Source organism: Bicyclus anynana, chromosome 6, assembly GCF_947172395.1.
Source record: "Bicyclus anynana chromosome 6, ilBicAnyn1.1, whole genome shotgun sequence".
NCBI classification, from domain to species: domain Eukaryota; kingdom Metazoa; phylum Arthropoda; class Insecta; order Lepidoptera; family Nymphalidae; genus Bicyclus; species Bicyclus anynana.
The window spans coordinates 2953783-2970580 of NC_069088.1; the positions used below are offsets into that span (position 1 = coordinate 2953783).

Sequence of the window (16798 nt, forward strand, 5' to 3'; positions counted from 1 at the left end):
CCACAGTATTATTTTTATGAAACACCTTGATGTAATTCACACTACAGTTCGTTTCACTCTTCAAAGTTTGCTATGCAATTTACTATAGTAGTACGTATTATGAACGTCATACAGGCGACTGTCATCGTACCCATGCTATCTGGAAATACTTTAATCGCAATCGTTACGTCATCGCCTCGCCTCAACTACGACTTGAGCTATACTTTACGTCCGGATTCAAACTGGTAGAACTAGCGTTGTTGACCAGTTGACTACAGCAACGAAAGCGCGTGGCATCGCCTAGCCATAGTCGAGTTAACGAGTGATTGAACGAGCGTTACGATTTCAGACATGTAATAGCATGACTGTGTGCTCGCTTCCCTTTCTGACTTGATCACATAATTATCAAGTCAGAAAGTGAAGCGCACATGTTATCACCCTAAATGTGGGAAATTTCAGTAATTACAAATATCATCTTTTGCTAACCTACAACTTTTACATTTCTGCTTTGATAACAATCCTTCAGTTTCAATTATTCGACAAATAACCTTATTATATCTTGGTAAACAGCAGCTAGGGACTTATATATTATACTATACTTATATATTATACTTAGGGATTATAAAGTATGTGCGAAATTTTATCTTAATCCATGCAGTCTAACATGACTTACTTTAAAATAAATAAAAAAATGCCTTTAAAATAATGTTAATCTTATAATTGGACTGTACTTAGGTAAGGTTTAGCTTTAGTTATAATATTGCTAAGCTCACATTGTCCCCTCGTAATCTTAACTCGTAAACATCAAAACACAAACCATTATCGTAAGAGACTGTAGCAACGACCCAGATTTCTGAAACCCATTTCAAATCCATAGACGCCTATCGAACGGTCTAGTTTCAGAGAATACTGTATTTTCATTACAGTTAAGTGCTTCTTAAAGAATTCTAAATATTTTTTTCAAATTATACATTTTAAATATACTTATATATAATTTATGCAATTATATTATAATATATTTTTTAATAAGAATATTTGCCATATCTTTCAAATATTAACAATATCCTATTCCTCTCCAACTAGTCGGGAAAGATTGTATTAGGAGTAGGTACGACAATTGACCAACGGGGCGGTGTTCGAACCACCACCCCTCAGGGATTAATTAGTCTGATCGCTCTTACCGTTGAGTTTTTGAAGGAAGAAAAGCCTTATTTCAATTTAAAGCTCGACACAGGACTCAAACCGAGTACTTCGTGATCTAAAGTCACATTGGCTAACTATTGGACCAACGAGTCGTATAAGTAAGGGTTGGACTGACAGAAGAACAGCAATAGATAGTAATTGCTGATTCTGAATCAAAGATCGAGAATCACTTTCAGTGACTTCAACTTTATTATTCTTTACAAGTTAGCCCTTGATAGTACGTCTTTGATAGGGTGGTTACTAGCCACGACCGAAGCCTCCTGCCAACCAAAATATGTTCTCCTATAAGGAGCGTGACCTGGACATGCAAAATGGGTTGATAATGTTAATGATTCCCGTTTGTACGTAAACATGATTGTTTCAAAATTAAGTTTTAATTAAGAAAACATTACAAAATGGCTGATCGTGATCGTAATGCCAAAAGTAAACAGTTTACATTTAATGGCAAGCAAACTAATTTCCAGTTTTGCGTTCGTTTATAAATTAGTTGTAAACAATGTTTAGCGAATACGCCCGACTTGTAAAGGACGTTCGCTTACTGATTAGCTTAAAACTCAAATTAACAGCATTATAATCTTTAAATTAATTAACTAAAAAAATAAACGATCAAATAATCTAATCTATTTGGTGCACGTTTGCTCCTTTTTTATTGATTTTCTTATATTAGACTTCTGGAAGATATTATTGTCCTGCAGAATAGATAAAAAAAAGATATTTTTAAAATTAAGTGGGGCAAGTTTTTTATCAGATGCAAAAAGTCTGGAAGATGTCTTGGAAGAAAAACGCTTTTCAACTCACCAAGTATCCGACTCACATACGTGTCTGTACCCACAAGGTACTCCAGTACATTTTGGGCCTAAGAACTATTATTGGTTATGTGCCATGGAATACCATTTTATGTTTTTGTTTTTCATTGCAGTTTCAGATACTACTATGCTGTATTGTAGACTTCAGTCAATGTTTCACTTAATCGAAAGTAAGAATTATCACAAAAAAAACTATTTTCTGCATGACATATTCATACATACCTACGTTGGAAAAATATAACCCTCCAAAGTTCGGGTAAAAATAGAACACCGTAAAATATAAAAATCAGTACGCGTTTATATTCGAGATGTCATAAAAGCACATGACATTCTTCATGACGCGTAATAGCACTTTCCTTCCGTTAGCCTTCGTATATAGAGATTATGCGGTATTGCCAGTGTAATTCGCATCGACATCCACAAAAAGTTCAATTGTATCTAAGTCACGATGTAAGTCAACTTTTCATATATTTCAGTGCATACACACATAGCGCATGCTTGAAAAACATAACCCTACAACGGCCGGGTAAAATAGAACACCATGAAATATAAAATCAGTTAGATACGCGTTTATATTCGTCTTCATACATGATATTCTATCTTCATAACGCGTAATAGCACTACACATTCCTTCCGTCAGCCCTCGTATATAGAGATTATGCGGCATTGCCAGTGTAATCCACGTCCACATCCACAAAAAAGTCACTTGTATCTAAGTCACGGTGTAAGTCATCTTTCATACATCCAGTGCATGACCTTTTATACATAAGCTGGAAAAATATAACCCTTCAACTGCCGGGTACAAAAAAATACCATAAAATATAAAATCAGTTTTATACGCGTTCATATTCGAGATGTCATAAAAGCACATGACATTCTATCTTCATAACGCGTAATAGCACTACACATTCCTTCCGTCAGCCCTCGTATATAGAGATTATGCGGCATTGCCAGTGTAATCCGCATCCACATCCACTGCAGGCCCGCAGACCCTGCGTCGACGCTTTTTATAAACAATGCTTTTTGTAGATAGGGCTTTGAGTAATAAGCGGCTCGGAGTTTTATTGTCTGACTTTTATGAGCCACAGACGAGAAATGGATTTAATATATTTTTTGTTTCAATGAAAATATGTAGCAAAACCATTTTTTAATATAAAAATTTAAAATAGTTCAAATAAAATGTGTCAATTTAACGTTCAGTTTGTAAATAATAAAACTAATACTCAAAAATGTAAAAAACGAAAAGCTTAATTAATAAAGCGATTCATGTTTTTAGTGAAAAAGTGTGAGGGGATTGATTTTATTCGTTTTAAATATTTTATTGGCAGTTTTTGTATAAAAGAAGAATCAATATGAAAATTTCGAAAATGGAATTTCCATTTAGGTATGTTAACGAAAGTAACACTAGCACAACAGAGTTTCATTGTTATAATATAGTTATACAGGGGGGGAGAGGGAGAGTTGTGACATTGAAACACCTTTACCAAAGAACCATTGCTTAACAACCACAGACAGACATGATAATGACTGATAAATAACGTAGAGCACTAGTCTCCTCTCAGAATGAGAAAGGTTAGGCTGGCTTTGGGCTATCACGTCTTTCATTCAGTTTCTAACACACCTTATTACCACAAACAAAGTCAAACAAATACGGAGATAATATACAGCCTATAGCTCTCTAGAAGTGCAGCTAGTTCTATATTAGAACGAGTATTCAAAGCTACTCTAATAGGCTCTTACCAAATTTGGATAGGTAGGGAGAACAACGCGAGCAGAGAAGGGGATTGTTGATCGATCGTCAAGTAATTCCTCAACCCCACATTCAGTATTCATAAGTCCAGACTTTGCTCGGTGTTTTTCTCTCTACCACGCGATGGACTCGGCACCTGCACGGTGAATCCATGGAATGCTAAGATATTTGTCTCTCTTACTCGATAAATGGGCTATCTCATCGTAAATCTAAAAGATTCTAAAGATCTAGAAGATTTTTCAAATTGGACTAGTATTTCCTGAGATTAGCGAGTTCAAGAAAACAATCAAAAAACTCTTCAGCTTTATAATATTAGCATAGATGTTCTATTTACATAGTTAGAAAAAATTGTGAGAGTTAAAATCTTTATGTGCTGGAGTTTGTTAGCAACAGCTAAGAGGGTAGTTAGCAAACTTACAAGTCACGGCTTATTCTTAGTTTGACCCGTTAACGGCTCCGGTTAACCTTGTTTCAGTTTCATGAGAATCTATACCATTTATTATAATCTTGGTTATTATAAATATGAAAAAGTGTTTTTTTTATTACTGTAATGTTTTAGTGTCTTACAAGAGTAGAAAAATCCTTTCGTTCGAATCTTGGGTTGGGTTGGTAATACGGATCTTTTGTTTCTTAGGAATTTTGAGTACAAAATCTCAGCTCAGATTTGTGCAAGTTGGTGCACCACACTCGTTGGTGCCTCGGATAACATGTTAAACCTAGGCTTCCAAGGATACGTATTGCATCAAACGGATTTCAGTATTTTTTCTACAGAAAGTCGTACGTACAAGTGCATCCACTTATCGGCACTGTACGGATCGCATTGTATGGATTTTATCTATCGTAAAATTAAACTGATGCGATGCGTCCAATGCGTACGATGCGTCTGTAGACGGCCTCCGTGGCGCAGTCGTATGCGCGGTGGATTTACAAGACGGAGGTCCTGGGTTCGATCCCCGGCTGGGCAGACTGAGATTTTCTTAATTTGTCCAGGTCTGGCTAATGGGAGGCTTCGGCCGTGGCTAGTTACCACCGCCAAGCGATTTAGCGTTCGCGTACGATGCCGTGTAGAAACCGAAGGGGGTGTGGATTTTCATCCTCCTCCTAACAATTTAGCCCGCGTCCATCTTAGACTGCAACATCACTTACCATCAGGTGAGATTGTAGTCAAGGGCTAACTTGTAAAGAGTAAAAAAAAAAAAGACGCCTACCATAAACCTTTGCTCTCGATAAATATGAAATGAAATTAGTGTGATTATGATCGTTAAAGAGTCCAACCATTATCACCTGTCAGATCCTGATAGCCAGGTGACGGGTTCAAGTGTATTGTTTCTCAAAGTTCAAGGACCGATTGGCTAGACCCACCAACCCGTAATGGAGCAGCGTGGTGGATAAGCTTCATATACCGTCTCCCATAACGAGAGTGCTCTAGCTCTGTAGTGATCTTTAAAATATACTGATAATTGAATATACTTTAGCTTGGTGTAACTTACAAGTTGGCTGACCCCCAGGTCCACCAGGTGGACTGACGACATCAAGTCAGTCGCAGGGATTCGCTGGATGCAGGCGGCTCGTGATGTTTAAAAGTCCCCACAAAAGACTGAATATATAGAAAAAAAACTCAATTTGTTGTGGATGAAGTCGTAGTTGAATATTTATACGTATGACTCAGATGTACAATCTTCCTATTTCTTTTCTTTAACCTTTACCCTTCGGCAAATTATTAATCTGTCCTCTCAGCGACTCAAAGGTTGCCTGGAAGGGATCCCTTATTGGGATAAGACCTTTGTGCAGTAATTTTTGTATCCATATATTTCCCTTTGTCGAAAATAAATAAAGATTATATACAAACGCTTTATTATGTACATTTCAAATAAGTACATTAATTTCAATTTATGTACATTTCATTTCAAATGAGTTTAACTCCGAAATCTATAAATAAATTACGTAGTTTAGTGTTTCTAGTTTTTCATTAATTTCCATTATGTACAACAGTAATTTAGAAAACTTTTGATGATAACATCAGTCAACATTTTTTTTTATTGGAGTTCTGTTCTAACGCATTGATTCTGATTCTAGGCGTCTAAATATACGTAAAAATAGCAGATTCTGCTTCTAAAGTTTGCTTTTGTCCGATTTACTTTGATAAATCAGTTTTAAGGATTTCAATTAATTGCAATATCAATTAAACCCGATAACAAATTGTAAAGTCAAAAGTCTACAAAAGCAAAGTTTGATCAAAAAATGTATTTTTTTCTTTATTTATATCATAAGAAGAATCAAAATTTTATATGTAGAAGTCAGACACAAAAATCTTGTTGACCGGTGTAATTAATGTGATCGGGGAATACAGTTTGCTATTCCAGCTACGTAATTATCTATTTATTCAACAGCATCAGTCTATTTTAGTCTCCCACTATAGGGCCAGGCCACCCATATGAGAGGGAAATTGAAACATAGATACACTCTTCTCTAAAGCGGGTTATACGTGGCATTTGAGTTCATTCAGTTATTACACAGGGTTGTAGTATGTATATGTGAATACTGCTAAAAGACGAAGGAGCAGCTACCTGTCCCTCAAATCGAATGCAAAGTATTAATATGAAATTGTGTTATGATGTAAGATAAAAAATACAAGTAGGTTTAAAGAGATTTCAAAGTCGCGAAGTGTAAATGGCAATGACAAGGGCACATAATCGGAGGAGCAGCTCCCTCAAATCAAATGCAAAGCAACATTATGAAGTTGTGTTAAGATGCCAGATAAATATACTAGTAGGTATAACTAGATGTCACGAAGTAGAAGTGGCAATGGGTTGGGCACATAGTTCGAAGAGCCAAGACGTTCGAGTCCCAAGGTGCTGGAATGACGAGCCTACATCGGAAAGCACCATCTTTGACGGCCTCCGTGGCGCAGTGGTATGCGCGGTGGATTTACAAGACTGAGGTCCTGGGTTCGATCCCCGGCTGGGCCGATTGAGGTTTTCTTAATTGGTCCAGGTCTGGCTGGTGGGAGGCTTCGGCCGTGGCTAGTTACCACCCTACCGACAAAGACGTACCGTCAAGCGATTTAGCGTTCCGGTACGATGTCGTGTAGAAACTGAAAGGGGTGTGGTTTTTCATCCTCCTCCTAACAAGTTAGCCCGCTTCCATCATAGACTGCATCATCACTTACCATCAGGTGTGATTGTAGTCAAGAGCTAACTTGTAGAGAATAAAAAAAAAAATCTTGGACGACCTCCCACTAAATGGACCGACGACATCCACCGGGTTGTAAAGAGCCGCTGGATGCTGGCGACTCGAGACCGTGGTGTTTGGAAGTCCATACAAGTGGCCTACGTCAAGCAACATCCATCAGCAGATAATGGTGATGGTGAGATTAAATTTATAAAAAAAAATATTCAATTCCTGCATTTTAACACCCTTTGCAAGACTTGCTGCTGTGCTCAAATGAAACAATAAAAGTTCAAAAATAAAATTTCGTTTAAGAAATACGTTCGTATTTTTTATAGCATACCTAACTGAATATTTTAACGTCTTAATGAAGAAGTTGGAAATTTTAATTGCAGTTTTATCAAAAGCATTCAGGTATAATATAATATTATTATGATTTATATACAATTACACATAAAAATGTGAAAAAAGTTTTTCTTGGTGCGTTTAGTCATTAGGTACTAGCAAACGCCTTCGACTTCGTCTTGGAGTAAATTAGTGTTATACTTCAAAGATACATCTACGAGAGTATGTCATTGCGGACTTTTTGTGTATTTGTAGTTAAACGTGGAATATCAAAGCATGGACATCACACGTGTTACGTACATTATGTTAACTTTTAGCCTTAGCCTTTTAACTTTTAGGCTTTAAGCAATACAAAACTTTAGAAACCAAAATTTCAAAATTAATGAGATTTTTTTTTAGTTTTACTTACAAAAATTCTACGAAATTAAACAAAAAAAAAACCACAGCAGAAGTTTCAGGCAAAAACTAATTTTAATAAAAAACCGTATCATGCTCGTTATAACCATAAAGTGAATTAATTTTTGTGACATTAACGTCAACAACCTTCTATAAAAAGTCATAAAAATTATAATAAATTTACGGAGCCTAACAACCCGCTTTATTACTTTAATACTAGACCCCGTCAGCGACTTGGTCCGGTGGAATTTCTGTTCCCTGCGGACTAAAATATTTTACCGTAATAAAAAGTATCCTCGTAACTAGAATGCTTTTAGAGTTGTGTAATGGCTGACTACTAAAAGCTTTACAAGGAAGGTAGGGAATAGTATTAATATCTACTAGCGGATGCCCGCGACTTCGTCCGCGTTTTTTTTAGAAGTTTTTGTCTGTTTTCTACACCATTCAACTACACAAATAGATATTTTTACGGAGCTCTTTAACCGACAAACACGATTACAACTAAAAAAACACCGATTCTCTAGAGACAGTTTTCATAACCGCATTAGATCGTTGATCATATACAATTGTTGACAGAAAAGTAATGTCTAGCGGGTCCTTAACAAAATAGACAATAGACAATAGACAATAGCTTTATTACTAAAAGTTACATGCTTATTTAATATACTTAATCCAAAAAATTAAATGCGTAAATCCAAATAATTAATGTGATGGAAGTTGCACTAGTATAAACCGTGTCGCAACTTCCATCGCTCTTCCCTCATTATAGATGATTACAACATTCAAAATTAACAATCTAAAATTAGAGAAAATAAAAATCTTAATAATAAAAAACTAGCTAAATATTAGTAAAAGGAAAAAACTAAATAAACAAATAATAATAACAACGACGAGCGAAGGAAATAAAATAAAATAAAATAAAATAAAATACATGTTAGTTGAGTGTGCCTTAGAAAGTGTATGTGGGTTGAATAGTCTGAGTTTTTATTGATTTGCTGCATTTTAGAGTTTTATTGTAAAAGTATTTATTCCATAAAGTGTTTATTGCATAAATATATTTTATTCAAAATACTTACTTCTGCACAAGTGATGGTGGAAAAGGAGTGTTCTAAGTGATTAATTCCATTTTCTCGGTGGACTCTATCAAAAGATTTAGTAAGGTTGCCTTTGCCTTACTAAAGTATGACATGACTTGATTTGACTGACTGATGATGGATATTTGACCACTTTGAGAGAGATGTAGAAGGTTCAAATAAATAAAGAGTCAGTTAATGAAATCGAACTAGGGCTTACGAATTCTATTTAATTACAATACACGGATCTTTATTGCATAAAAAATTACATGTTGAAAAACAAAACAACTAAAAAAATACAAAAGTTAATTCGTACGTAAAACCCATTCTTGGTTGATTTACAGCTTACAGTTTAAACTAAACAGCTAACACGTAAATCGACAAGCTTAATGTCGCGTTGAGCACGATTTGGTAGATTTTATAAGATTGGCTATAAATTTACACTAACCTGAAATTATTGTAAAGCCCTCGTAACATTGACTTTTAAGTGCCCTCGTAAGTGTTACAAACAGTAACTAAACATTACTTAGTGATAATGTTTATTTATTAGCTTGGTCATGGTGAACAGACAATAGTGGAAATATTTCAAGCTTACTTATATATTTTTAGGATTCAGAACGTCTGAGTACAAGAACCCTCAAATTTTGTAAAAAAATTATATTTGTAATTTCTACCAAAGCTTTTCTAAAAAAAAATGGTATTTTGAATAAGATAATTAGGCATAATGAACTACTTCTACTTCCTCTTATTATTCTGGTATTATGTAAATCGCATTACAATATTTTCAGCAAAAATTTAGTAAAAGAAATTACTACCAATTAAGTTTTGGAGTACTTTGAAAACGCCTGCCTTAAACCCGCCAGCGATTAATGCTTGCGTTAATTACTCGACTATTATGAGAATTATTTCAAAAGCCTTTAGCTAAGCCCAATTAAGACGCACCGCCTAAATACCGTTGAAATAAAATCGGTATCAGAAAATAACGAATTACTTAACAATAATAATAGGTCATCGTATTATGAGAGTCTCTAATAGAGTTATATATTTTCTTTAGAGATAAGACAAACAAACAACTGAACAAAAAATTATCGAAAATTGAGATGATGGTGATAAACAAGGATAAAACTATTGAATATATAAAGCAGACGTTACTTTATGGAAGTCCATAATTAGATAGTTACGTTCCGCAAAAATCAAACCCAAGCGTCAACATCACCCTGATTTAGCCAAAATCCCTTCGAACGTTTCAACCAGTAATCAAAGTATTCTCAGGAGTTGTTAACTCTGCAATGTGCATTTGGAAACTTACTATGGGGTGCCACACTATAGCTAATATATATTTAATAATATGAAATACTCACAGAAGAATGCTTTGCTTGTAATAATAAGGGCCAGTAAGTAATCGTAATGAAATAAAAAATCACGAAAGTAATAGGTATAATGTTTTTAGGGCTACCAATAATTATGGTACGAAAGCGTGTAGATGCTAATAAATAATTTATGTATTATTACTAGAATACCTATAATATGGTTTTAGGTATTGAAAGCTATCGTTTTCTCTAGTATAATGCGATAGAACCTGTGAATAGCCAAACACAAAACCATTATCGAAAGAGTCTCTGGGCTACGACCCAGATTTCTCAATCCCTTTTGAAATCCACAGACGCCTATCGAACGGTCTAGTTTCGGGCGATATTGTGTTTTCGTAATACTTGAAAATATGGTTCTAAAGAATTCAATAACTTGGACTGGAAAAATAGAATATTTTTGCGGCTGTGATATTATTTCTTGGAGCGGAAATGTGAAATACGAATTTATATAATTGATAGAGCTCTCGTTATTCCGACATTCTCGTTACTTTTGACTTTATTTTTCATGACGGCTTACCTCTTATAAGTGAAAATGTAGTTGACATGCCTACTTTTTCCTATTCCACGCTTCATAAATTATTTTCTTTCCAATTCAAATTGTTCCTCTTTACAATAGAATAGAATAGACAATTTTTATTTGTCCACACACAAGTAATAAAAGCCGTGATAGCCCAGTGGATATGACATCTGCCTCCGATTCCGGAGGGTGTGGGTTCAAATCCAGTCCGGGGATGCACCTCCAACTTTTCAGTTGTGTGCATTTTTTAAGAAATTATTAAAATATCACGTGTCTCAAACGGTGAAGGAAAACATCGTGAGGAAACCTGCACACCAGAGAATTTCTTAATTCTCTGCGTGTGTGAAAATCAATCAATAAATACGAGTCAACATTAGTTATTTTTTAGAAACATAAATTAGCTATTGTACTCTTATCCCTCATTACTGTTACTAAATATATAAAAATGATAATTTTTAGTGAAAGTCAATACGACAAACGTTAAAACGTTCGGTATTATTATAGCGTATCGTCTTTTGTAACCACAATCGCCTCCTAACTTTAAACTTTACCAACTTGTTCTATAATAATAATGGCTGTATCAACAATAATAATTATTGTGCTTTTTGATCTTTGTTAACGTTTTAGTAATTTAAAGGGAAATTTATGAACTTGGAAAATATCTTAACTTAACAAGTGATAAGGTGTTGCCATTTACATCAATGTATAATAATAATTTGTGCTCTTTTAAAATAGCAATGATCGTATCACTGGCCAGGCTTGTTTGGAGCTTATCATATTGGTTGCGCTTAGCGTAAATTTTTACGTTTATGACTTAAATTAATATTACCACAAATTTACAATAGACTTGGCAAACCACCCAAACATAGACTACATAATTAATATCCTTCCAGTTTATTTTCATCATCATCATTATTATAACCCATATTCAGCTCCAGCGCCGGACCGAGGTAAATTTTAGAATGGAGCGAGATCCAATTATGGCGCCTTTCGCGCACGTAAATTCATCACATAAATTTCTTTTCGATCTTGTCTTTACCATTTCGGCGCCCCCTAGGATTTGGCGCCTGGAGCGACCGCTCCTTTCGCCGTATGGACGGTCCGGCCCTGTTCAGCTCACTGCTGAGTTAGATCAAATAGTCCACCACGCTGGCCCATTGCGGATTTGGAGACTTCACAAACGCAGAGAATTAAGAAAATTCGCAGGTATGCAGGATTCCTCACGAGGTTTTACTTCACAGTTTGAGACACGGATTTCTTAAAATGGACACAACTGAAAAGTTGGAGGTGCATGCCCCAGACCGGCTTCGAACCCACATCCTCCGGAATCGGAGGCAGAGATCACTGGGCTATCACGGTTCTTATTATCCTACTTCCTACTAATATTATAAACGCGAAAGTTTGTATATAAGTTTGTTTGACTCTATAACGCTGCAACTACTGAAGCAATTTAGTTGAAATATAAAAAGTACATAAATAATGTTAATGGACAAATCCATGTTTTTCATTTGCGCGATTTGCTAAAAACTTTTTAGCAAATCGCGCAAATAACATGGATTTGTAGGATAGTATCATATTCATCAGTTTTTAGTAAAAACTGATAAATATGATGGTATGAATGTTTGTTAATCTTTCACGTCGCGACTTCCTAGTCGAATTGGTTTACTTTAAAAAAATTATCATTCAAATATCTTACTATGAGCTAAAAGAAATGCATGACCTGTCCAAATGGGCAGAAGTCAAAAAGATATTTTTCCTCTTAACTAATTACGCATGCTTTATTAAAATCACAGTAATCTATATTCCATTTGGCAGCACTTCGACGATTTTAGACGCTAGAAAGAGTTATATTCAACGTGAAAATTTAAATTCAACGCTGACAAACTCTCTGGTATCAGCTAGACTCGAACAAAAAAAGTCGAACAATAAAACCCCCAAGCCGCTTAGTGTTCGTGCTCGTCGTGGAAGCATTGTTTATAAAAAGTGTTGACACGGGGTCTGCAGTAGATATGGATTACACTCGCACCGCCACATAATCTCTACGTATGAGGGCAGGCAGCCGGCTTAGCGCCATTACATGCTTGGAGTATCTAACTATAGTATAGCTAATTATAAATATTATTTTCCTTGTAAACTGTATCAGCAAACAAAGGATTTGATATTTTCTTTTTAGTATCTGTGTGTCTTATCCAATTTTTAGCTCATGTTAGCTGTTAGATTACTTTGTGACTTAAATAGACTCACATAAATATTCAATATCTGGGCAACCGGTTCTTTTTTCGTATGTTTTATTAAAAAAAAAACTCGACTTATCATCATCATTAGGTGCCCTCTTCAAACTGGAGTTTGGCGGCCAGACGGAGATAATTTTTCCGATCACTAGAAATATTTTTATGAACCCGTATTCAGCTCACTGCTAAGCTCGAGTCTCCTCTCGGAATGAGAGTTAGGCCCACCACTTTGGCCCAATGCGGATTGCCAGACTTCACACACGCAGAGAATTAAGAAAAATCTCCTGTATGCAGGTTTCCTCACGATGTTTTTCCTTCACCGTTTGGGACACGTGATATTTAATTTCTTAAAATGTACACAACTGAAAAGCTGGAGGTGCATGCCCCGGACCGGATTGATTCGAACCCACCCCCACCGAAATCGGAGGCAGAGGTCATATCCACTGGGCTAAGACAAGAAATATGTTTCAGCTGGTTGTAACTACTTTTAATTATATCGACTTATCTAAAACTACTTTATTCCTTCAAATTTGAATAATTGAATTACATACCTATCTGACGTAAACTACTTCTTTTGACAGCTATTTCCGACAATCTATTTTTGGAAAAGTTATTTTTATTACCCTAACCCGTGCTCAATAGTGAATCAAATAAGTAGTTATTGGACTGGAAAAGGTGTATCTAAGAATTCCCAAAAATTTCTACATCTTCACACAAATAAATGAGAAGTTTGAGGTCACGACCAAGGAACGTAATACTACTAGATCAAGCTTCCATGAATAATTAACCCAACTGTATCGTTACCAGCCTACTTCAAATCAAGAATTCTCACGGGACAAGGTTTGTAATCTAAAATCTACACTATCTAGAAACTCTAGATGATAGAACCGTTATCCGAGTTACAGTGCATGTTGATAGGTAATCTATTTCCAATCATCGTGCTTACCAACCTATCTTCGGCTAGTTAATCACGTAAGATTTTCCCGCAAAATAAAGATCAGTCTTTACCTTTTTCCTGAGATACGGTACGCTGTAATATAATGTTATAAATTAGGTTGTTGGTTGGTTGTTTGGAAATTTTAAGCCTTAACAATTTAGTAGACTAAGTTGTAGGTAAGACAGGTATTAACTTAAAGTCCAAACTTCAAACTAGATCAGTTATGGTTGCATCTGCCTACTTTTGTTTTTTTAATTGAAGAAAATAATGGGACATAAAAAGAGCGTCTAAAATGACTATTTAACTAATACTCTTTAGAATAATTTAGAAAATTGTAATTGCAATTTGTCATTCAATCAACTAAAAGTTGAATTACTAGGCTAGATCTCAAAATAAAATATAAAATGAAACCTAGGACATAAAACTTTTTTAAATCTAATTTAGCATTTTTTTTTTTAAGAAATGTAAGTACATACACTTAACTTAATATATAAGAACCAAATAAAACCTTACTTAATACAAAATTTGAAGGAAATATTACGAAAATGCTCCTTTATATTATTTTAGATATTTGAACCTCTTCGTCTTAAGCCATGAATGGAATATGGGACAGAGCGGGGCTAAACAATGGTGCATTGTATTTCGAAAAGTTTACATTTATCGGACCCCGGTTTCAGCGCGGATTTAAAATATTGTATTTCAACCATAATTTCATTAATGTGAAAGCTCCAATGCGCCCGGCGTTTCTAATTTACACTTGGATGAAGTTGGATGTCATCGAAAGTATTTTTTTCTTTTTTTTTTTTCATTCCTCTGTACCCGAAACTGAACATTTTTAATTTTACGCAAACGAATTCCTGCTTCCAATTAATATAACAAGTGTGTGACCGTTTTTAGGTCGTTGAGCAAAATTGAATCGATTTCACGGTAATGGAAACAATGTGTGATAATTGCCGTATGAATACAACGGGGTAGAAAATTTTATATGAAAATTTTCCTTTTCCTCGTTTGATATTATCACCGGTACTTTAGGTATGTAATAAACATAATATTATTGGATTATTACGAATTTTGCTTTGGCTGTGTAAAATAGGTTTGAGTTGTAGGTAGTCGAAATTTGCTTACCATTACATATTTCTTAATAATCTAGTGCTCACAATATCTCTATGCCCGTCAACCAGTATTGGTAAATTTGATTCGCTCTAAGCTCGAGAGAATTAGCTCTAAGAATTTCAGAGGGTGTGGGTTTGATTCCGGTCCGGGGCCGGGGGCATGCACCTCCAACTATTCAGTTGTGTGCATTTTAAGAAATTAAATATCACGTGTCTCAAACGGTGAAGGAAAAACATCGTGAGGAAGCCTGCACACCGAAGAATTTTCTTAATACTCTGCGTGTGTGAAGTCTGCCAATCCGCATTGGGCCAGCGTGGTGGACTAATGGCCTAACCCTTCTCATTCTGAGAGGCGACTCGAGCTTAGCAGTGAGCCGAATATGGGTTGACAATAATGATGATGAATAATTAGTAGAAATCAAATTAACTACTGATTCTCACAATCAAATCGTTATCATCAGTCGTGGGGACAATGAGGCAAATATCGTCCGTTATGGGCGGCAATCCAGACCTCGTCTACTTACCATGCGTGCCGCCTTTACTTTATGTATTATGCTATGTATGCTGACTTTGTTCCCACAGGCAGTCCGTTATCGTCAGTCACGTGGACAGTGACGCGCGTGTCGTCCGTCGTGGGCGACAAGTTGGACCTCGTCTATCACGCGTACCTCTCCTTGACTTAATGTATTTCGTTTTATAGTAGAAGTCAAAATAAATGCTGACTTTGTCCCTACAGGCAGTCCGTTATCGTCAGTCACGGGGACAGTGACGCGCGTGTCGTCCGTCGTGGGCGGCGAGGCGGACCTGTCCTGTGACTCGCGCCCACCACAGCGCAATGACAGCCTGTTGCTCGTCGTGTGGTACAGGGACGACAACCCAGTGTACAGGTATGTTGATTAACAACGTTTTAGTGCTATCAACTAACTATGGGCCTTATTAGAAGGCTCAAGATTACTCAGCAGATGATGGAGCGAGCTATGTTTCGGATTTCTCTGCGTGATTGGATCAGAAATGAGGAGATCCGCAGACGAACCACACTGACGTAGCTTAGCGAGTCGAGAAGTTGAAGTGGCAATGGGCAGGCCACATAGTTCGAAGAGCCGATGGACGTTGGGGTCCCAAGGTGCTAGAATGGCGATCTCGCCCGGAAAGCGAAGTGTTGGTCGACCCCCACTAGGTGGACTGAAGACAACAAGCGGGTTGCAGGGAGCCGCTCAATGCTGGCGGCTCGAGACTGTTTTGTTTGGAAGTCCATGCAAGAGGCCTATGTCCAGCAGTGACGTCATCAGCTGATAATGATGATGATGAGTGCTATCAAACAGTATTTTTATGGTGAATGTACTTGACTACAATCAGTGACAAGCAAGTCCTTATAGACATTGTCACAAAATTAACTGTATGTATTATACACTAGTTTCCGAATTTCAGTGCTAATCAAATGTAAAAAATAGCTTCATAAACAAACAGAAGAACTTAGGGTTTAGTGAAAATGGGTTTTTTATTGGTCATATTGTCATAGTGGTTAGAGACCGTGGTATTTGGAAGTCTATACAGGTTTATCCGGCAGTGAACTGATAATTTCTAATAAAACTAATTTTGACGGCCTCCGTGGCGCAGTGGTATGCGCGGTGGATTTACAAAACGGAGGTCCTGGGTTCAATCCCCGGCTGGGCAGATTGAGATTTTCTTAATTGGTCTAGGTCTGGCTGGTGGGAGGCTTCGGCCGTGGCTAGTTACCACCCTACCGGCAAAGACATACCGCCAAGCGATTTAGCGTTCCGGTATGATGCCGTGTAGAAACCGAAAGGGGTGTGGATTTTCATCCTCCTCCTAACAAGTTAGCCCGCTTCCATCTAAGACTACATCATCACTTACCATCAGGTGAGATTGTAGTCAAGGGCTAACTTGTAA

General features: G+C 36.4%; 1 protein-coding gene across 2 annotated transcripts in view; it reads left to right on the plus strand.

Annotated features, from left to right (window-relative positions):
• The window catches only part of LOC112051631 (nephrin-like), a 242188-nt gene that overhangs the window by 97021 nt on the left and 128369 nt on the right, over positions 1–16798 (plus strand). For both annotated transcript variants that reach the window (XM_024090349.2, XM_024090348.2), the window contains exon 3: positions 15624–15774. In XM_024090349.2, the coding sequence (XP_023946117.1) occupies positions 15624–15774 (151 nt within the window). The remainder of the gene's footprint in view (positions 1–15623; positions 15775–16798) is intronic.